The 22,243-nt window shown below is 43.3% G+C and overlaps 2 protein-coding genes across 2 annotated transcripts in view; both read right to left on the reverse strand.

Moving 5' to 3' along the window:
• Positions 1-2,054, reverse strand: part of LOC105028413 (stonin-1) — a 29,188-nt gene extending 27,134 nt beyond the window's left edge. The window contains exon 1 of the mRNA XM_010901155.3: positions 1,645-2,054. The gene's annotated coding sequence lies outside the window, so the exon portion shown is untranslated. The remainder of the gene's footprint in view (positions 1-1,644) is intronic.
• A 1,973-nt stretch (positions 2,055-4,027) lies between these two features.
• On the reverse strand, positions 4,028-20,276 carry ppp1r21 (protein phosphatase 1, regulatory subunit 21). The gene is made up of 21 exons (XM_013133893.4): positions 19,717-20,276; positions 18,381-18,449; positions 18,043-18,189; positions 17,569-17,673; positions 17,149-17,313; positions 16,964-17,022; positions 16,429-16,523; positions 15,781-15,833; positions 15,494-15,643; positions 15,165-15,355; positions 14,810-14,946; positions 14,294-14,386; positions 13,493-13,620; positions 11,465-11,617; positions 10,864-10,956; positions 10,389-10,619; positions 8,465-8,500; positions 8,128-8,244; positions 7,119-7,217; positions 6,737-6,865; positions 4,028-5,806 (listed from the first exon to the last, which is right to left on the reverse strand). The coding sequence occupies exons 1-21, from the start codon at positions 19,768-19,770 to the stop codon at positions 5,774-5,776; spliced, it is 2,337 nt and encodes a 778-aa protein (XP_012989347.2). The 5' UTR covers positions 19,771-20,276; the 3' UTR covers positions 4,028-5,773.
• Positions 20,277-22,243: the final 1,967 nt, after the last annotated feature.

Here is a 22,243-nt window from a genome sequence, read left to right on the forward strand (position 1 = left end):
CTGAGGTGCGACCGTACCCTCACATTGATTACCCACATGAAGGGGGAATAAAATGCTATGTGTGTGGATATGTGTTTTCTGTGAAGTCGGGCTGTTTTTATGATCTGTCTTTCCCACCCTGATTAAGACCACATGTAAACAGCATTAACGTAAACATAAGATAGCAGCAGTGTGATCTGTAGATCTTGATTGCACCTTCAGAGATGAGAGGGCTGACCCTTTTCTGACCCTGTGTGCTCAAAACATTGCTTTACTGTGGGAATATGAAGTAACCCATAACATTTCTCCAGGGAGGGGCCTGGAGAAATGTTTGTAAAATTATTGTTTTAATCATGTCGCTCTGAGGCTGTAGACTGATTACATTTACTTTATATAGAAATACTTAAGTAAATCACGCTGCTATTTTGGGTTCTAATTGAGTCTTAAAGTTAAACTATGTTCATTAAGCATTTATAAGTTCCATTATTTAACACTTTAGATATGTATACTTAATTTATAGGTCCAAAAATATATGTATAGCCGTCCAGACTGTCCGTTTAATTTATTAATTCATAGTATGAAACCTTTCCTTTTCTTTTCTTCCTTTCCATCTGTCAAATACACTGTATTTTTAGCAAAAAAGGTTGAGGGGTACTTATATACTTTTATTTTGGTCTATCTGTTCTTCCACAAGTTTCCAACGCTTGAGGTCAAGCCCATCAATCATACCCAATTTATTTCAAGAATCTCCATCGCAGCCGCAACTTCCTTGGTTATGCATAAAGTACAGAAGAGACACTTCCTGACAGATGTCATAAAACATTTGGCCACATAACATCACCTATATATTGTTATCTATAATTACGTTTGTATTCTTTAACATAAGACATAGTCACGTTCTGAGCTGGAGACGCCATCTCCACGAAAAGGCATAATTCCAAAGCTTTTCCCAAAACATGCTCCATAAAATGTTTGCTATGATTGTTGTTTACCTTTTACAGTAATTAGCTGTCTGTCCAGAATAGTCTCTAAAATGTGAGACAAGAAAGAGCTTCCCATTTGTTAAAGAGAGGACAGCTACAAATGCTGTTTTATCATGTTTTGCTTCAAAACACACTGCGGCTGTCTCAGTACAATTCAACCTTGCAGTGATCTTCCATGACTAAAGCAGTGGGAAACTATCCACAAAATCAGGACAGGAACAACGCAGTCTTGCAATGGAATGTCTAGAAAGAATTATCCAATCTGCGCTTTTTTGTTTTGTCAGTTAACGATCGTACTATGGTCTGCAGTGCAGGCTATTCGTCTTGGTTTAGGTGACCAGTTAATTCATTGGCAACAATTCCGTTTAAAATAAATGTAAGCAGTGTCACTAAACTTACAATTTACCCACAACGTAGATATATGCTATTATTTAATAAATTCCAACGAAAGCAGAGGAGGGTAATTGTCTTTTCGTGAAAATGAATTGTTTAACAGTTTTTTGTTGTATTATTTGTTCATGATTTTTGTTCTAGATTCGATTTGCCCTATGGAATGGAATTTTGCAGGGCGAGAGGAGAAGTTGTCCCCAAAACAGAAGTTGTCTATTGTTTGTTTCTACGACTTGCTTTGATTGCATATTGTCAGTTGACATTCTGGAGAAAGAAAATCGAAAATACTCACATTGTCCACAAATCCGGGGAAACAACAATCAAAAGTCAGGAGTCTTGTTTGCCTTTAAAACAGCTTACGTCCCAATAAGCGAAGCCAACCGGTTTCTCTCAAAATGGCAGAGGGAGAGCGCATGAAATCTGCGGATTTGTTGAGATCCCCTCTCCCCTCTCTCGACTCAGTTAACGGGACGTCCCTGCCAGTTGTGCGCTGGAGGGTTGATAGAAGTAAACGCAGTTCTCAACATGTCAAAAGTTTACCCACCTTTTTTTTTGGAAACCTACATTAAAAGTCGGCCTGTGGACAGCTAAATATTTGTTTCACCTCGACTGGCGATCAAATTTGAACCAACAGTTTTTTCCACCGCCACTTCCCTGGGTAGTGAGAAATGTACAACAACGCTAGGAATGGACCGGAATGGACGCTTATGCACATATTCTCCTCCCTCATCTCAACTGACCCAATGATGACGAGGTTTTTGGCGTGACCTATGTATATGGAGTATACACTTGCTTCTGGTTTGGCCTGTCTACAATAACAAAGAATGAAAAAAAATCAGTTGCGATATTTCGATCCTCTTTGAATCATGAATCCCATTTGCATTGCGATTATAGGCAAATACCTCAGCGAGTTGTTGCCACTACAATCCGATGTATATTTTGTTGTCAGTATCATGAGGTTTAAGGAATTTTGCCCTCCCATGTAAAAAAAAAAAAAAAAAAAACAGCTATAAAAAAGTAGCCTAATTAAAAATGTTCTCTTATTCATGACAAATTGGATTAGGACAGCACCAAGGAATGTATTTCATTGCAATTTGGTCCTAATTCGGTCTGTAAAACAAAAACACATTTCACAGTTAACTAATATTCCCATACAAAATCCCTTCACCCACACACAGAGAGAGAGAGGGAGAAAGCTGTTTCACACTAGGCAGTTGTTTTTTTTTGGCATCACTGGAGCATGCCAAAGAACTATAAATGTCCAGTCTTGATTCTTGGGTTTGCATTTGGAGTCTTTTGCTTGGACCAAACATGCTGTAATTCCTAAATGGTGTTTATCTGATGTGGATAAAAATACCCTAAAATTAAATCTGACAATCTGTACAATTGCACATCAAATATCCAAATACTTTTGAAGTGTAAGCAAATGAACAGACTGAAATGGTTAGCTTCTGTTTGGTGCCATAACTGATGGAGGGATGGGATGACAGTGAACCAACAAGCCAACATAGCACTTTTCACAACGATGAGGTTGGCTGCAGGGTTTTGGCCAAGCCAAAGTCTAAGTAAACACAATTTTATTGAGCCCTTGACAGCAGACAAAGCAATGTGAAAGAGGGGAGCATTAGGATGAGAACTCATTGTAGTGTGCCAAGAGCATGCTGGGTACTGAAGGCGATCAGAGTTTATTTTGTTCCCTGTTGAAGAAGTACCCGTGCAGCTGGCAACAGAACCCAGGAACCATCATTCTGGCACAGCCAACTGTTATTATGGCTGAGTTAATGGGTGCTTGTGTAAAGAGTGCTGGATCCTGGCTGCTAGTGAACCCTGAATTACTCTGCACCAACACTATTGGACAAAGTTTGCATGCCGGTGAACATGTCTGTCGGCCCATTTACAGGCATTGGAGTGGCAAGTCCTTTAATCTACAGGGGCCTGTCAACAATACTGTGAAGAATTCTGACCTTTCTAGTATAGGCTGTCATCACAATGTATGCAAACATAGGCAATATTGAGAAAGCTCTTTTTATTTATGCATTCATAGGAGAATTATGTTGAACAATCAGATTACATTGTGAAGATATAGGTTTTTAGGGCATGTTGGCAAACCTCTGGCACTGCCATCATCAATTTTAGAGATCTTGTGATTTGGTGACTGAACAGAATTTAACACTATGAGATGGTTCCAACGAATAAACATTGTTCAAAAACGTATCAATACTGTCCACGTGATTTTTTATTTTGTCAAATACATACGTCACAATAAGCAAGAAAGATCCAGGGTTAACTGTATAAAATAGAAGAAAACGTATCTGGACATTCATTTTCCGTAGCTACGTTTTGCTAAGGCGCGCCTAAACGAACATGATCCTGCTCTGGATGAGCCGTAAACTGTTCAATTCAGAAGCGCCACGTACCGCCCGACCGGGGGTACCCAGCTTGCCAACATGCCGCCGACGTAACTCTATAGAATACAACGGCGATAGTCTTTACTGGAGTCCCGAGACAGCAGACTTTTTGGTGTGTAACCTACTGCCTTTCAGTACGTACCCATATTTATCCCTGGGACACACTTATCAAAATATAAATTAAGGCAAGTTGAGTGATTAGCTTTACGAGTTTCTGATTTTCCATTGGTCAACCACGATTGGTCATCGTGTAAAATAGCCATTTGAAACCTTAGAACGAGCGCCTTTTTATTGTTTTTACATAGTACAAGGTACATGAAACGTGATTCAAAGGGAGTGTATTATATGCACATCACTTTTTAGTCCATACATGATAAATGGGTTTCAAGGAGGTGGCGATACATCTGTCCCAATGGCACACCGTACACCAACGACAGGGCGCTCATTTTGTAAAAATGTTATGTGATAAATAGGGGGATATTTATTTCGCAACAAGAGCTCCCCACAGTGCACATTTTAACATAACTTTGGTGATACAACTACAACACAAAGGTCACAGACAAACACACTCGGGCCTATGATTAACAACTGTGCAACGTCACGTACGGTTGTGTGTGGAACAGATCTGTAATATTAGAACTGATTAGCAAACTGTATACAATCTATTCTGCTTCGTTGCATTTCTATCAGCAACATCACATTCTGAATATTTCACATTAAACAGTACACCTGCGGACTACTTTTAAAACTGTGCCGTATTCTCTATTATGCAATACCTTGAACCAGAGTCAGTGCACTAAATCTGGAATTCGGTTACCAATTGGGCACACAGCCCTAATCCATATCAAACCCAGCCCTCGGACTAGCAGGGTCATCAACACTAATCTATAGTTGAACCTTCCATCAGCTCAACAGGAAATATGGGATATTTCAGGCAATGAGAGTTTGTGGATGTGTCCAACCTGTCTCTATCTTTCTGTAAAGAGTGAAGGCTGGGCGTACGTGGTCAGTGTGTGTCCAATTAATTTGTCACTCATTCCTTTATTTAGTCAGGGCTAGCCTTTCTCAATGCCAAAGGACTGTGGAGTGAGTATGATATTCCTCGCACATCACAAATGTTGCACAATTATTCTCTTGTGGAAGTGAAACACTGTCAAAGCATTTAAAATGAAGAGAGTTGTTTTCAGTCCCACTCCAAGCCAGTCACAACAGCTTACCTAATGACATAAAGCCAACCTTCTGCTGATCTGCCTTCTGTCTCGTACATCAGTCTGAGACTCCCATCATTGCATCAAAACGCACATGTGTTTTTTTAGATGGGGTTTTGGCTCTGGCCCAAATTCATCAGGTTCTGGAACCAGTCAAAAGGGTCAGATCGATCTGGACCCATAGTTGAGGAGAACCTAATGTTTGTGGGTGTGGTGTAGCGTTTGTCTGGAGGATGGCGTGTGGGCAGCCACACAAGTCACACTATTAGAATGAATCTTTTGCATAATGGAAAAAAAAACACAGTCAGTCAGATAAACACAACACAATTTCTCACTCACACACATGATCTCATTCTCCCACTTAATAGCAATTTCATATAGTAATGCATATTTACTTAGCACAGAAAAACAACACGAGAAAGAGACAACCAATCAAACCCACGATCTGACTTTAGTGAGCAGGGGGATTTTCCTCTTCCTCCATCAAACCAAAGGTTAGAAGGGCAAGCCGCTACTTCCTTCACACATTAGGAACCATTTCACACCATTGTCATCAATGTCATTTAGAAACACACCTCATAAAATGCTTCCTTTAAGCAGACAGGAAAACCCCCACTACCCGGCCCTTTTGTAGCTACCCCTCTGATAGAGGAGAGGTCCAACAGTGTCCTCCCATCTTGGTCCAGTACGGTACTGTAGAGGTGGCAGGACTTCAGCAGGTGGGTGTTTCTACAGTACAGCTGTTGCCTCAGTCCAGTGCGCTCCATCGATCCAAGATGGAGCGCGTCCTATGTCAGATACTTTCCTATCGACTCTTCTTCAGGAGTTTGGAGTTTCCCTGGAAAAACCATGAGGCAGAACGGGGTCAAGGACACTTTCTAGAACTGTTGTTGGGTTTTAGCAAGGAGTTCTGAAAGGAAAGCTCCAGAGCCAAAACAGGTCCCTGAAAACAAACATTCAATTTCAAACTAGGGATTTTGTGGACAATTAGGGCCATTTTCCTACCCATTGATTATGCATACCTCAACTACACATTCACATGTCCAGATAAAGTATGCAGTCAGAGATGTTCCAGAGAACATTTTGACTGTCATGAAAACACATGACTTACAATACATATCTTTAATTAAAATGACAATAAATGGAAAAGCAGAAGAGCTGGTCAACCTCTGTCCTGGTGCTGTAAGCTGGTTTGATTTGGGGTATACCCTTCTTTGAAGACGCTTGAGTTTTAATTACATGGCCATTAAGAGCCCTAACATTTCTTTGGAACATGTCAGTTCCCCTCACAATCATGTTGACATTGTTCTATTTCATGACGCTACATCATTTCAGTAGATTTATGTTGGAAGTTCCAGGGCTGCTCTGACATTGACAGGTGATAATTAGTCTCTGGGAAACAGACCTCAATCATAACTCTTGCACACCATCCGTCTAGAACTCCTTCATCAAATGTTTTTTTGTTTTTGTTTTTTTACCAGAAGTAATTTACCAGAGGACCTCTTCCCCCACTTCAGAAGTCCAACCAAACAGCTGTGATTTTCACAGAAGGTTTTTCCCATCAGACCCTGCTGTGCCCGCCCAACTCCACCAGGACCTCCCCTCAGAATGGATGGAAGTTCGTTACTCAGATAAGCATAACCTAACCGACTGCCAAGTGACATCTTAACCTCTACGGTCAGATAAATTCATTGAGGTAAAACCCTCCTCTGTGAGATCCAACAGCGACTGTGTAGATACTGGAGAGCTGCGTGAGGGGACTGGTTACCTTGCTGCCCAGTTTGAGTGTGTCAATCTCCTCCCTCTGCTTGCTGAGGGTCTCGTTCATGACACACAGGTGGTCGCTCATCATACTCAGCTGATCCTCGTAACTCCTCTTTGTGGTGGCCAGCTCATCCTGGAAGACGGGGGGACAGGATCCAGTTGCCCAGTGTGAACGCTCAAGTTCATTATCACACGTGTTACAGCGAGAACAATCAGAAATTAACTCAGCAAATTCAGGGACAAAACTTCCGGAACACGCTCACAGAAAAAAAAAAATAAACACGTGCAGCCTGGTGGTCTAAGAGCGGGTGAGTGAAGGGATGTGGGGCACGCTGTCGTTTCTCAGTCAGGAAGTTAAGACTACAGTTACTGTTGTTGTGGTTTACCTGGAGACGTGTGATGTTCTGATTGGCCAGTTTGACCTCCTCAGCGAGAGTCTCCCTTGACTTCTCTGCGATGGCTAAACGTTTGGCCAGGGCTCGGCACTGAGGTAAGACAGCACATACAGTTGTGACAACCACATTGTTACAAACATAAATATACCATTGTTAATAGTGTAGCACAAACAGACCTGTGAAACATAGCAGACAACACACCAAGGAATGACCAACTGAACTGGTGGCGAGTCAGTGGCCTGACCTTCACTGACGTGAGATAAAGGCCTACATGAGGCCCGGGTTTGACTTAATGGACTCAACTACAGTAATGTGAGCATGATGGTTAGGGACTTTCTTCTTAGGCCAGCATCAAAGTCACTGCCTCCAGATGCCCATCAGACAAACAGTTCAAATCTGGAGAAATCATAATCCCATGATGCATAGCACTCAGCACACGTCTTCCCTTACTATATTTACATTCAGCCGACTACGGCATTACACAGAATTTCCAAGCAATGGTTAGACAAGTGGGAAAAAAAACGACAAATGCATTTCCGTGACCAACAATGAAAGTGGAATAATTCCGCTGACAGCACACCTGGGTCCATCCAGCCGGAAGTAAAGGTTCCAATAGAAAGAACAGACAGAGGATGGAGGAAGAGAAAAGACAAATGGAACATTGCCTCCTTAGGGGAAACAAAATATGACCACATCATTGTCAACTGTTGCCACTTCCACTTCCCTCAGAACAAGACATACACGCCCGAAAAATCGGGACCAGAATAGCAGCAGAGGCACATATTGGAGGAAGCCAGACGGTTGAGTGACTGGGCTGCAATTAAGCCGGTCTCCAGTAAAGCAGGAGTTCGGCACGCGTGTGACCTCCGCTCCAACTATGTTTACACAGTATCCACTGAGACAATCAAAACAATACTTTACGCTGAACAGAAAAATACAGCCATCTGGACAGGCCTGCGACGTGTGAACAGGAAGCAAATCCACTGGATGTGTGTGTCACCTCAGCGTGGAAGTTAACGGCCTTGCTGTCGGAGATTTGGAGCTGCGTGGTCAGTTCCCCTACGCGGGCCATGTAGTGAGCCTTTATCAGCTTCTCCCTGAAGTCCCCATCGCCCACCTTAGTCAGGACAGATTAATATATTAATGAATATACGTTTCATAATGCTGAGGGTATTTTATAAGTGTTATGTATGTTAAATTCAGGCAACTTAGAGAATAACCACTTCATATCAAAGCGGTCTGCTGTTCACACTAATTTCCTAGAATGTTTCCACCTGCTGCCTGTTAGAAAAACAGACCATCCTTGGTTGGATCAGAGAAAAACAATACATACTTACTTCTTCGTTGGTGGGGGTTGTGGTCAACATTCCAATCTGATGAGAGATACAAAACACAGAACTCCATCAGATATTCCAAAGGAAAAGTCTACTTAACCCTAGATCTGTTCATGTTGTCTTGCCAACAAGGACGGCCATTGCTGTTTGCACAACACAGACAGACCTGGGTCCAGGCAAATACAATAAATTATTCTAAATCCCACAAACAGTCCCTCATGTTTTCCAAAGAAGATGAACTGCAAGCACATACATTTCTAATGGGAAAAGGCCCTTAAAAACCTGCGAACAGAGAGTGCAGCTGGTTGTTAACAAGAGAAAAGTATGCACATAGGAGCTGGTCAGACAACACATGATCAGACCAGAGGTCTGGCACAGTGGGCTTACACTGAAAACATATGATCAGACCAGAGGTCTGGCACAGTGGGCTTACACTGAAAACATATGATCAGACCAGAGGTCTGGCACAGTGGGCTTACACTGAAAACATATGATCAGACCAGAGGTCTGGCACAGTGAGCTTACACTGAAAACATATGATCAGACCAGAGGTCTGGCACAGTGAGCTTACACTGAAAACATATGATCAGACCAGAGGTCTGGCACAGTGAGCTTACACTGAAAACATATGATCAGACCAGAGGTCTGGCACAGTGGGCTTACACTGAAATCATATGATCAGACCAGAAGTCTGGCACAGTGAGCTTACACTGAAAACATATGATCAGACCAGAGGTCTGGCACAGTGGGCTTACACTGAAAACATATGATCAGACCAGAGGTCTGGCACAGTGAGCTTACACTGAAAACATATGATCAGACCAGAGGTCTGGCACAGTGAGCTTACACTGAAAACATATGATCAGACCAGAGGTCTGGCACAGTGAGCTTACACTGAAAACATATGATCAGACCAGAGGTCTGGCACAGTGGGCTTACACTGAAAACATATGATCAGACCAGAGGTCTGGCACAGTGAGCTTACACTGAAAACATATGATCAGACCAGAGGTCTGGCACAGTGAGCTTACACTGAAAACATATGATCAGACCAGAGGTCTGGCACAGTGGGCTTACTCTGAAAACATATGATCAGACCAGAGGTCTGGCACAGTGAGCTTACACTGAAAACATATGATCAGACCAGAGCTCTGGCACAGTGAGCTTACACTGAAAACATATGAACTAGAGCTAGTGCAGGGAGGGCATCTCCTAAACCTATCAAATTTCCCTGCAGAGTTTTGTTCAGTAGAGGGACGTATTCAGGCTTCAACAAGGGCCCACTGATTTAATACATACATACATATCCTGTTTCGAAACACCAATTCACGCAAGTGGTGCATTTTCCATTACATTTAAAAATGTTCTGTTTTTATCAACGCTTATGAAATAACCGTGCTCAATTATACTCTACTACTACAATTTAGTCAAGTCAGCTGAACGATTAGCAGGTTTTTCCAGGCTGGGGAGACAAAGCAGATGGAGTACGTGTGTATATATATATAGTATATTGCTCCAGAATCCAGCATATCGTTTTCAGACCAACAGACCATATATGTACCCATATTTTCCTTTTTAATAACAGAAAAGAAGTCAGAAAAACCTGGCTGCAATGGAGAGATAACTAGGATGGGAACAGACAGAGTAAAAAACTCCCTTCAATGGAGCCAAAACAATAAAACATATTACTGTTCCCATGAAGACATGCCTGAATAAATGGGTGGGAAAGAGAGGAGTAACTTTGTCATACCATTATATCATTCCAGTCTATGAAGAAAAGACTGGCAAGACTAGTGTTCATAAAAACAAATTAAAACACTATAAAAAAAAGAAAAGGTTGCAAAGTTCTAGATAGTCTTTTTTTTTTTTTTTAAATCTCCATTTGATGACTCAATTGCAAAAACAACAAACAGGTTTTTGCATCTACCAGGCTGGCGCTTAGTGAAGCCTCCTTCCCTGCTCCTTGCTCGTTCACATCTCCGTCCTCCAGGCTGGTCAGGGCAGGGCTGCCTCCTCCCTGGGCGGAGGAAAGCTGCGCCTCCAGTTCCTGGATCCGCTGGCTCTCCTTCTCCAGCCTCACCCCGCCCAGCTGGGCCTCCAGCAGCCAGTGCTCCTTCTCCTGCTCCAGACGAGCGATCTTCTCCTGGCTCGCCACCACCTGGGGGAAGACACAGAGGGGGAAATGGAGAGAGGGAGGATGGGGAGGAGGAGAAGGGAGTAGGGGTGAGAGAGCACAAAGGCTGTTTATAATTCAACTCTGTAATCCCCATTTGGTCAGTAACTAAATGGCTACCTTAAGGACAACATTGTAAAAAGAAAGGATCAAAGGCAATGAGAGAAACTGTAGGGATTGTGTCTAGGCTGATAGGAGACTAAAGGAGTAGACCAAAGGAACACAGTACCTGTTGTGTAAGCCCCTCTCTGCTCTCGGTGGAACTGGTGAGAACGCGCCGGTTCATCAGGGACTCGGTGTATGGGACAGACTCAGGTCGGGTCTGGACCAACAGGACAAAACACACACCGTTATACTGGACCACAACAGAATCAGAACCACCTTTACTCTGCAAGGACATTCACATAACCCCTGAGTTTTACTTGGTTGAATGGGGCTGTCGCAGTAAACAGAATCCATAGAGTATACATTCTCTCTCTTCACATTTCCATCAGGTTGATACTCTATTAAGCATCAACCTGATATTACACTACATTACATTGATACTACATTACATAGATATTACATTACACAGAGACTACATTACTTTAGAAATCCACAAACCGTATTAAAACACACCGGAGAAAAAGAAAAGGGATCGTCCACCATTTGCTTTGGCCTGCTTGGACTTGGGGGCTAGATGGATGGGCTTTATACTTATGGGAGTATTCTATTGGTTTCATTTCACCATGCAGGCTTAGTCAAACAACTGAAGAGCATCATTTTCACACGGTATGTTAGTAAACCCGGGTCTGAGACATGACCTTGGGGCCCCAAAGAACCCTACTGACCTTTCGGATAGCTTGCATGTATTCACAGGCCCTCTTCTTGTTACCCAGCATGCTCTCTGCCTGCAGGGGGTTGATGCCCCCTGCCCCACCTCTTGGTCCGTAGCCTGTCGAAGACGTAAAGAAATCCAGGTTGTTGCTGAAGAACGTTGCAATCTGTAGGAAAAGATGGTGTTCATTGCATCACGCTATAGGAATAAATTCACCATAAGCCTTAAATAAATCTGTGCCAAACTGTTACCTCAAAATAACCATATAAATATATATAAAACGTGAGCATATTATTTATATATCACACCTACACACACAAATACATACATACACACACACAGACACATACATACACACCGATCAGCCATAACATTATGACCACCTGCCTAATATTGTGTTGGTCCCCCTTTTGCCACCAAAACAGCCCTGACCCGTCAAGGCATGGACTCCACTAGACCTCTGAAGGTGTGCTGTGGTATCTGGCACCAAGACATTAGTCTTGTTCTGTGGTCCAGTTCTGATGCTCATGTGCCCAATGCAGGTGCTTTCAGTGGTGGACAGGGGTCAGCATGGGCACCCCGACTGGTCTGTGGCTACATAGCCCCATATGCAACAAACTGCGATGCACTGTGTGTTCTGACAGCTTTCTATCAGTACCAGCAATCAAGTTTTCAGCACGTGCATCAGTGAGCCTTGGCCACCCATGACCCTGTTCACCACTTGTCTTTCCTTGGACCACTTTTTATAGGTACTGACCACTGCAAACCAGGAACATCCCACAAAGCTGCAGTTTTGGAGATGCTCGGACTCCGTCGTCTAGCCATCACAATTTGGCCCTTGTCAAAGTCACATAGATCCTTTCGCTTGCCCATTTGTCCTGCTTCTAACACATCAACTTTTAGGACAGAATGTTCCCTTTCTGCCTAATGTATCCCACCCATTGACAGGTGCCATGATAGCCATTCACTTCACCGGTCAGTGGTCATAATGTTATAGCTGATCGGGGTGTATAGTGAAACCAGTATGTTCAAAAATACTTTTGTGTAAAAGTGGACAAAAATGCATTACTAATATTGACTGTACAAATTGCAGGGCAATGTAAGAATCTATCAGGTTAACAAACGCTAAAAATATATTGTGGCACATAGGCAGTAAGGGGTGTTTATGAAATCACTTTCTATCTCTGTGCCCCTTTTGAAAAACACCGGCCATCATCATCTCATGGGAAACCTCCATCAGCTATCACAGTGGGACTCTGGAATACAGTGGTGTAAAGATGGCGCTCAGCAACATGCTAGCCCAGAGCATTCCATTCCTGTTCCTCCACAACAGCACAAAACAGCAGTTCATCTCAGATACCTCCCACATAAACACTGTCTGTGTCTGGGCCATTACGCAGTCAGGCAACGGTCAAAATCAAAAGCAGGCCTCTTGACTGTTGGAACCATTACACCATAATAAAAGTGGTGCACCTACCTCTTCTACATATCCTCAAACACACTGAACTAGTTATGAAAAGACAATAACAACATCTTTGTTAGACTACTACCCCGTTTTCTTTTCTTTCTTTTTGAGTTGACGAAATGAACACCCGCCTCTGACCTATACATCACACATTAAAATCACCACAAGAAGCATCACCATCCAAGGAGACTTATCCTTTGTGTCACGGGCGGCAGGGTCACGTGTTTATCCCCCACAAGGCTCACGTACACCAACATGTGAAGTGTACTCACGGTAATCTGTATTAGCATAGTGGCTCCCAACCGTTTTCATTAACTGTGCCACAAACAGAATTTTGCTTTGCTCCGAGTACCCCTGAAGTACCCCCTCATGGTAATTTTACGAGTAAACCTATGGCATTCTGAGTGTTCTCAAGTATCCCCCTGTTGACAGGCCAAGCGCCCCCAGGGTTCCCATCACTCCTGGTGGGGAACTACCGTATTAGTGCATCCGCTCTCAGTCAAAATGTACAAGTAACCGATTTGAAAATAAGAAAGTGGCATTTTGTTGGTAAACGGCGCCACCTGGTGGTCCCACCTTGCCGGTGCTGTTGGTGAGGGAGCCAAGAGAAGCCAGCAGACACTCGTTGGTGGTGCGAAGCTTCTGAGTGACTGTGGGCAACTCCTGTTCCAGACTGGCCTTCTGACTGTAGTGTTTAGACATCTCTACAGAGACAGGCAGTAAAGACGGATTTAGACCACTGAGATGTATTAGGTTTAGACAAATCCATAGACCAGACGTAGAGAAGGTACTGGGATTCCTAGAGAAAGGAAGGAGAGAGGCAATAGACAGAAGCAAAAAGGGGTTTAGGCAGCTCTATAGAGACAGAGAGTAAAGAGGTTATAGACATCTCTCTAGAGCACTGTTTCCCAATCCTGGTCCTGGGGACCCAAAGGGGTGCACATTTTTGGTTTTTGCCCCTAGTGCTCAAACACCTGATTCAAATGTTGCCCTACCACTTACACACCTGATTCAAATGTTGCCCTACCACTTACACACCTGATTGACGTAATCAACCTATCATCAAGTCAGGTGAGTGAGTGCTAGGGCAACAACTAAACGTGGAACCCATTGGGTCCCCAGGACCAGGTTTGGGAAACAGTGCTCTAGAGAGTAGAGAGGAAGTAAAGAGGTTCTAGATATCTCCATGAAGACAGAGAGAATAAGGAAAGGGTTTACAGTTTCATTAGTTCCACGTTACTTGAAGTCTCCAGGGGTTCTGCTTAATAACAGTTATGCTTAGACAACAGAGGAAAGAGGGAATGGCTTTAAAAAAAGTTAACCCACAAAGTCACAGAAAAAAAAACGTCTCCAGTAATAAATGTTTTATTGTTTCACCTTTGATGGCATCATGAAGACTGTGTAGACAGGCAGCTAGCTGGGTGAATGCAGCAGAGGCGCTGCTCTGGGGCATGGCGTCCTGTCGAACACCTGGAAAACAAAGTCGCATTCACTACTGTGGTTACACTACCTACTGGACTTGGAGTGAATCTAAACAAATTACCCATGACAAAAATGACCGGACCTAGGACACGCTTAATTAAGATGACTGTATTGTCTTTTTTTTACTCCCCAATGACATAATATCCCATTCATAATCAAGCCCTGCTTCATCGCATCATATCCCAGCGTCCTCAGGGCAGTCGAGGTTGAATTGTGTCCTCTAAAGGACATCCGATGCTGCTCTGGTTCTTATCACGCTGTTCAATTCTGCCTAAGCCAGAATTGTTACAGGCCGGAGGGAAAGCGTTCTCCAGTCTTCTATTAATAAAATTTCTCAAGCAGCCACAAGGATTCACTAGAGCACAACAAGGCAAGACCAATAGGAAAAGCCAGTAGGCTGGTATTACTCACTAGGCAAGGCCAGTAGGCTGATGTAGCTATTTATTTTGTCAAACACAGATGTGATCCTCTTTATGTCACTTTGCAGCTCCTGGTTCTTAGAGGTGAGAGAGGAGGTGCATAGAGAAGCCCCACACTCCTCCTCCAGACTGGGGAGAAGAAAGCAGAGGTGAGGCGCGCACACACACACACACACACACACACAAAAGAAAAAGCACATCTGTTGGTGTTTGTTCAACCCCCTTTTCTATTAGCACTTGGATAAGGACATTAACAGATTTTTAAATGGCTGAAAACATAGTAAAAGAAGTTCACTAACATCCCCACCTGACATTAAACCCACACACTTACAGAGATCAGCACTGACCTTTTCAGTTGGTACGGCAGAATCTTCTTCAGGAAGTGGCTGTACGCAGTGAAGTGACCAGCAAAGTCCTTGAGTTTCCCCACAGTCTCCAACACCGTAACCGTGTCCTCTGTGATGCTCTGGTGTAGTTGCACTAGTCCGTCCTCCAGGGGGCGCACGAAGGCTGCATTTTCGTGGAGATACTGGGAGAACTGGGACGAAAAGAGAACAAGCAAATGTCAGACAAAACAACGTAAAGAAAGTCGAGGACAGGAGGCGTCCGCTGAACGACTAAAACGTTAAACCTGTGATGCGGTGCCAGGGCAGTGAGTGACCCTGAACTTGTTCACCTTCTGGTTGAGCGGTGAGATGGGTTCTATAGAGGAGTCAAGGGGGTAGATGTGCACCCGCTGCTCGGTGTACGAGTGGAAGTTCAGCAGAGCGGCCACCAAGTCCTGGAGAAAGACCAGGGCCTGGCCCGCGACGTCCCGGGCCTTCAGCTGGAGGGGAGAAATTAATCACAAAGCCCAGGGGAAACCTCATATCTCGTGTTCAACCATCCCATAGAGATGTAGGAGCTAGGACATAAACGATCCACATAACTGCCAGTGGGTCAAAACACAGGGCTTCAGCTCACCTGGTGCCTTCGGTTGTGTGGCGGAACGTTCAGACTGTTGAAGTCACTGAATTCTAGAGAAGAAGGAAGGGAACTGTAAAGGAGAGATTTCCAAGTGGCAAAGCAATTTAAAATATTCACTTGCTAACTCGCGAGCAGCAGCTCAACGCGCCCTAACAGAGGCGTGTCATACAGCGATCTCCTTCAAATAAGCACGTTAAGTTTCAGAACGATCCAAGGAAGATGGCAACTACTATCCACAAGGGCCTATACGGAGAAAGACATATTAGGTAGGGCAACAGAGCTCTAGCGTTTTTCAATGAGCCCCCTTTTTACATCAGCACAGAAGGACAAAGGTCTTTTGATTCAGCCACATAAGACATTCATCTACATTAGTAGAGCACACTAATCGATGGAGAGCCTTGTCCTACAATGGAAACTTGACGCCAAAACAACAATTTGTTTAAAAAAAAAAAAAAAAAAAAGGTTGTGTTCATTACAGTTTTCACTGCAATGGAAAAAGTAGGACGAGGGTCTCTTGTTGGACCTCTTCGTTGGTTCCCTAATCCAGAAAGTAATCAATGGATGAAAGGTGGAAAATGTATAACGTTTCTCTGATCTCAATCAGCCTGTTATCTGATGTATGAACACAGCCACTGTACTACTCACTGGTATCATTGAAGGGCACTTTCTCCTGAATAACACTGCTGCTTTGTTTCAACTGCCTGTCGAGCTCTGACTGACACCTCCTCAACTGCTGCTGACTGCAGAGAGAGACAGACAGAGAGACAGACAAAGAGACAGACAGAGAGACAAGCAAGGGAGCGAGAGAGAGAGAGGAGGAGGGAGAGAGACAGGGTAAGGGGAGCATGGAGTGTGGGGGTTATTGAAAGAGCACTGTGTGACCAAACTAAATACTCTAAGTGTGCCCTAGTAACCTCAAGCCAACCACCACAGTAATAAACGGAGGTCTCTTTATCACCGATATCAGTGACTGGACATACTTTTAACTTGAGGTCCACATCAGGATTTCAAAGATGGCTGCACAGATTTCTGACCCGGGACATTGTCTTTGGTCAAAAGCAAGTTGCAGGCAAAAAAGAAAATACAGCAACCGGGAAAATGTATACGTCCATCATCCTTTCTGACATATCTCCTACGTAGAAAAGCCAGTACATATACTACATATAAACGAGGTATTTACCACTCCTCTGTTCGAACACGGCAGTCCCTAGCTTCCCTCTCCAGAGTCTGGGATCTAACCTGTAGAAGGACAGAGCAGAGGTATGTATTAATATTCAGTCATCAGCAATAATAAAAAGCATGAGTTCAATCCCCCTGTTCAATCAAATTTTTACTTAATGCCCCCCCACCCCCCCCACCTCCCACCTCGAGTCTGGCCTTGTCATTCTGCAGTCTCTCGATGGTGTCCATGTATTTGGAGGTGAGACTGCTAACTACAGCCAGGTGTTGTTCACGTTCTCTCTCCAGCTCCTCCAGTCTGGCCTTCAGCAGAGCTTCCTGTTGTCTGTGCTGCTCATCAGCCTCATAGAACTTGCAACACAATTGAATACAATAGAATATTATTGCCCGTCCCCGGATGAAACACAGCTTAGGACAGAAAATATTTCCATTTCAATTCAGTAACTTCAATGCCATAAAAGTGGAAGAGCGCCCCCTACTGGCTCCCCAAAATCACTTCCAGCAGTGTCTTATGAAAACACACCGGACCACAACAGAAAAACTACAGATGAAAATGCATGACGCTGCACACACATGCACACACAGGCATCATACAGACACACTGACCTTGATGTGAAGCTGCTCATTCTCCTGAATCTTCTTCCGGAGGTCCTCATCGAACACATTCTGGGACTGCTGCAGGGCCTGCTGGGAGGGGGAGTCACCTTTGTTCTGGGAGAGATAAAGCACCATCTCAAAAACTGACTGGCAGTCGGACTGCACAGAATCACCAATCGACAGATCATCTGGCACAACCAATCACTGCTCATCGTTAGCGGTGGCAAATAATGTATCCAATAGAGTATCTCTACGGGACCTGAACGATGCAGACAAAATGCTCATTGTTATTCACTGCCTGAATACCTTCCAATGGCAATTATCATAGAGAAACATTTATAACATGGACATGCAGATCAGTTGTTTTTCTAATACGACAAGACTATTAGTTTGAATTAACAATCCCCTAGATTGGCAACAATCTTGGGTCTAGAGAACATAAGCCATTATCCTGCTCCTCAGCCAGTCGGTCTCCCCTCTTACCTTGGTCTTCTTGCCCTTTGCCTCACTAGCAGCCAGTTCCTCCTGTAGCAGCTCCACTCTTTTAGCCAGCTGCTGGTTCCTGAAGGTGAGACTATCCATCTCCTGCTCCACTTTCCTCAGGCTCTGCTCTCGCTGCTTCACCTGTTCCTGTAAGGTCAGGTGTGGGGGGGGGGGGGGGTTCTAGGTGTGAGCTGAATGCAAACACCGGCTCTGGGCGTTCAAGGAGATCATACATATTTTTTCCTGCCTATAACAGGAATCGTCTGACCAGTGATTCCGGAGATACATTTGGGAAAATGTTAAAACCGTATTCCAGACAGTTTTGAGCGGTCATGTACCTTCAGGGACATAGAGCTGGCCTGCTCATCGAACACACCCTTCTTCAACACCTGGTTCTGGGCCCGGAGCTTTGGGATCAGAAGAGGACAGACACTGAGAAACATTCACAAGTACATGCAAAACCTAGACAATAAGCAGACGCTTGAATGAAGTGCAATGTCCAGTACTGAAGGCATAAACGGTTTTGTACTTTTTTCCCTACTGGTTCTCCCATGGGAATTACACCCACACCTCTGAAGTTGCAAGTGCAGTTCTCCACCAGAGTCTCACACAGACACTCTACCTCTAAATTCCAAACCGGCAGTATAGGCCATAAGTTTAGGCAAATAAAACGTAACTTTTTTAATGGATATTATGAGATTTCATTTATATTTGATGACAGAACTCTACTGCATGCTTACAAAGCAACAATACACCATACATATAGGGAAAAACACAACATCAGCTCCTCTTCCAAAGAAACAGGATGTAAATCAGTGGACAGGCTTGTGATTTTACAACCTTCAGACAGGAAACACAGAGCCTAGCATCCCATTGCCTGTCAGCAGAGTGTGGGTCATGAGGGTAGTTTGTATATTAACCAAAGCTTGTCACACTTTCTCTCACATTTATAACGCCTACAAAGAGTATTTGGATTGGTCAAACAATGTTCAACAGGTATAACAACACAAGGTTTCCCATGTTAAACATAAATAACATTGAGTTGTTCGGACAGAAAAAGTTCCTGCAGACACTAAATAACATATTTATTGAGAGTTTCAGATGACAAATTAGTAAGTGATCGTAATCACTGTGGAGAAAGCAACTAAACTAGCTATATGAGGCTGTGTTAATTGATAGACAGTAGGTAACGGTTTGCATAACAATGCATAACAATGTTGCAGTGAAAGAGTCACCGAATCTTCGGCGTCAGTGTTGTCCACTAAGATGTTATTACCAGGTACTGTAACGTTAATCAACGACGCTATGATGCATGTGGTCCTCTTCCAATAGCTACTTTATTTAAATGGATCCCCATTACAGCACTTGCATCTACTCTTCCAAGGAATGGGTCGTAGCAAACAAACGTCAAATAAACCACGACAGAGAAGTGTCCGTAATACCTATGGACACCCTGCCCATGAAAAACAGATCTAAACGTTTTGTACTACAACGTCGTTGGACTGCACCGTTAATTTGTAACTAGCTGGGTAACTACATTAAATTATACTTTAATTGCAGCCAAACTAGCTAAATATGTGCCGGGGTAGCTAGCCTAGAACGGATCAGGAACCGGATTAACATTAAATAGCAAACACATTTGGCTACACAGTAAGAAACCAATTGACATCTTACCTTTGAATACTCCTGGGCTAGTTTTGCGTATTTTGCTTGGAGGTCTGCTGCCATGGCTTTGGATAAATCAAGCTACAACTGTGCTGCTGTGGTTAATGCTATCTAGCTCAGTTGACTAAACAATGTGTAAACGCCTAGCTGCTAATATAGACTACTAAAACGTAACTGCATCTGTACACTGACTAGCTATTTCCCATTTAGCTTGCGGTTTCGCTTCTTTATCTGAATGGCAGTTGGTGCATGTGACTGAATAACTCATCCCATGTAGGAGTGTGGCGAACTAATGAGAGGTACTAAAGCCGGATGTTATTTAGCTAACTAGCTATCCAGCTAGCTACTAGCATGTTAATGTTAGCTACCTCGCGAGCAATACAACTCACAGGTTACTCATTCAAGAGATAGTATTTGCTCGCTAGCTAACAGAAGCTACTGTACTAGCGTAGTTGCCATTATGATGAATGACAGGCTGCCTTTTCTCTCCATGAAATGCAATACAAAATCCTTGCAACAAATGCCTGAATCCTCCACTATCGGTTATCAGACCTATGTGAAGCAAAATACAATAAGGATTAGCCACAATAGGGGAGATTCAGTTTCACCTTCAAAATAAAAGACGCCAACGGGAGGCGATATGAACGCAATAGTTGGAATATATATTGCTAAAATACATAAATGTAACGAAAGATATTAGTTTGCTGATTTGACCTCAATTTTAAACTGTAGTAAAATATCACAGTGGATGTATTTTACTTCCAAATGTCAAACTGCCTTCAGATGGAGATTTAATGTGTAATCTGTAGCTATAGAGCATGTACCAAAAATTATAATATATATATATATATATATATATATATACACTCACCTAAAGGAATATTAGGAACACCTGTTCAATTTCTCATTAATGCAATTATCTAATCAACCGATCACATGGCAGTTGCTTCAATGCATTTAGGGGTGTGGTCCTGGTCAAGACAATCTCTTGAACTCCAAACTGAATGTCAGAATGGGAAAGAAAGATGATTTAAGCAATTTTGAGCGTGGCATGGTTGTTGGTGCCAGACGGGCCGGTCTGAGTATTTCACAATCTGCTCAGTTACTGGGATTTTCACGCACAACCATTTCTAGGGTTTACAAAGAATGGTGTGAAAAGGGAAAAACATCCAGTATGCGGCAGTCCTGTGGGCGAAAATGCCTTGTTGATGCTAGAGGTCAGAGGAGAATAGGCCGACTGATTCAAGCTGATAGAAGAGCAACTTTGACTGAAATAATCACTCGTTACAACCGAGGTATGCAGCAAAGCATTTGTGAAGCCACAGCACGCACAACCTTGATGGGCTACAACAGCAGAAGACCCCACCGGGTACCACTCATCTCCACTACAAATAGGAAAAAGAGGCTACAATTTGCACAAGCTCACCAAAATTGGACAGTTGAAGACTGGAAGAATGTTGCCTGGTCTGATGAGTCTCGATTTCTGTTGAGACATTCAGATGGTAGAGTCAGAATTTGGTGTAAACAGAATGAGAACATGGATCCATCATGCCTTGTTACCACTGTGCAGGCTGGTGGTGGTGGTGTAAAGGTGTGGGGGATGTTTTCTTGTTACACTTTAGGCCCCTTAGTGCATATTGGGCATCGTTTAAATGCCACGGCCTACCTGAGCATTGTTTCTGACCATGTCCATCCCTTTATGACCACCATGTACCCATCCTCTGATGGCTACTTCCAGCAGGATAATGCACCATGTCACAAAGCTCGATTCATTTCACATTGGTTTCTTGAACATGACAATGAGTTCGCTGTACTGAAATGGCCCCCACAGTCACCAGATCTCAACCCAATAGAGCATCTTTGGGATGTGGTGGAATGGGAGCTTCGTGCCCTGGATGTGCATCCCACAAATCTCCATCAACTGCAAGATGCTATCCTATCAATATGGGCCAACATTTCTGAAGAATGCTTTCAACACCTTGTTGAATCATTGCCACATAGAATTAAGGCAGTTCTGAAGGCGAAAGGGGGTCAAACACAGTATTAGTATGGTGTTCCTAATAATCCTTTAGGTGAGTGTATATATATATATATATATATATATATATATATATATATATATATACATTTTTTTTATTTTTTTTTTAATATACAATGCTAAATGCTGATAATATATACATACAAGCCTTATATTTACATATATTTAAATGCATGTAACAAGCAGGCACGTCCGCACTAAGAGCTCTCCAAGACGGTTGACCACTCCATTGTGTGACAGCTCTCTCCACAGCATTCTTTTGTTCTCTGCAAACATCACGGATGTCCTACAACAATGGTAGAGGACATCCTTACCTCACACATGGATCTGAGCATTCGAGAAGTGTTCTGTCAGTGTTCTTGAATACAACAACAACCCCACTTAATTTATTTACAATCCACCGGCAGCGATGTGCAGTCCAATATAATTAACACAACGCCGAGTTGAGGTGATTTCCCATAACCCAATTCCCACCGTGTTGAGATGTTTATATTTGTG

Source organism: Esox lucius, chromosome 5 (assembly GCF_011004845.1).
Source record: "Esox lucius isolate fEsoLuc1 chromosome 5, fEsoLuc1.pri, whole genome shotgun sequence".
In the NCBI taxonomy this organism is placed as follows: domain Eukaryota; kingdom Metazoa; phylum Chordata; class Actinopteri; order Esociformes; family Esocidae; genus Esox; species Esox lucius.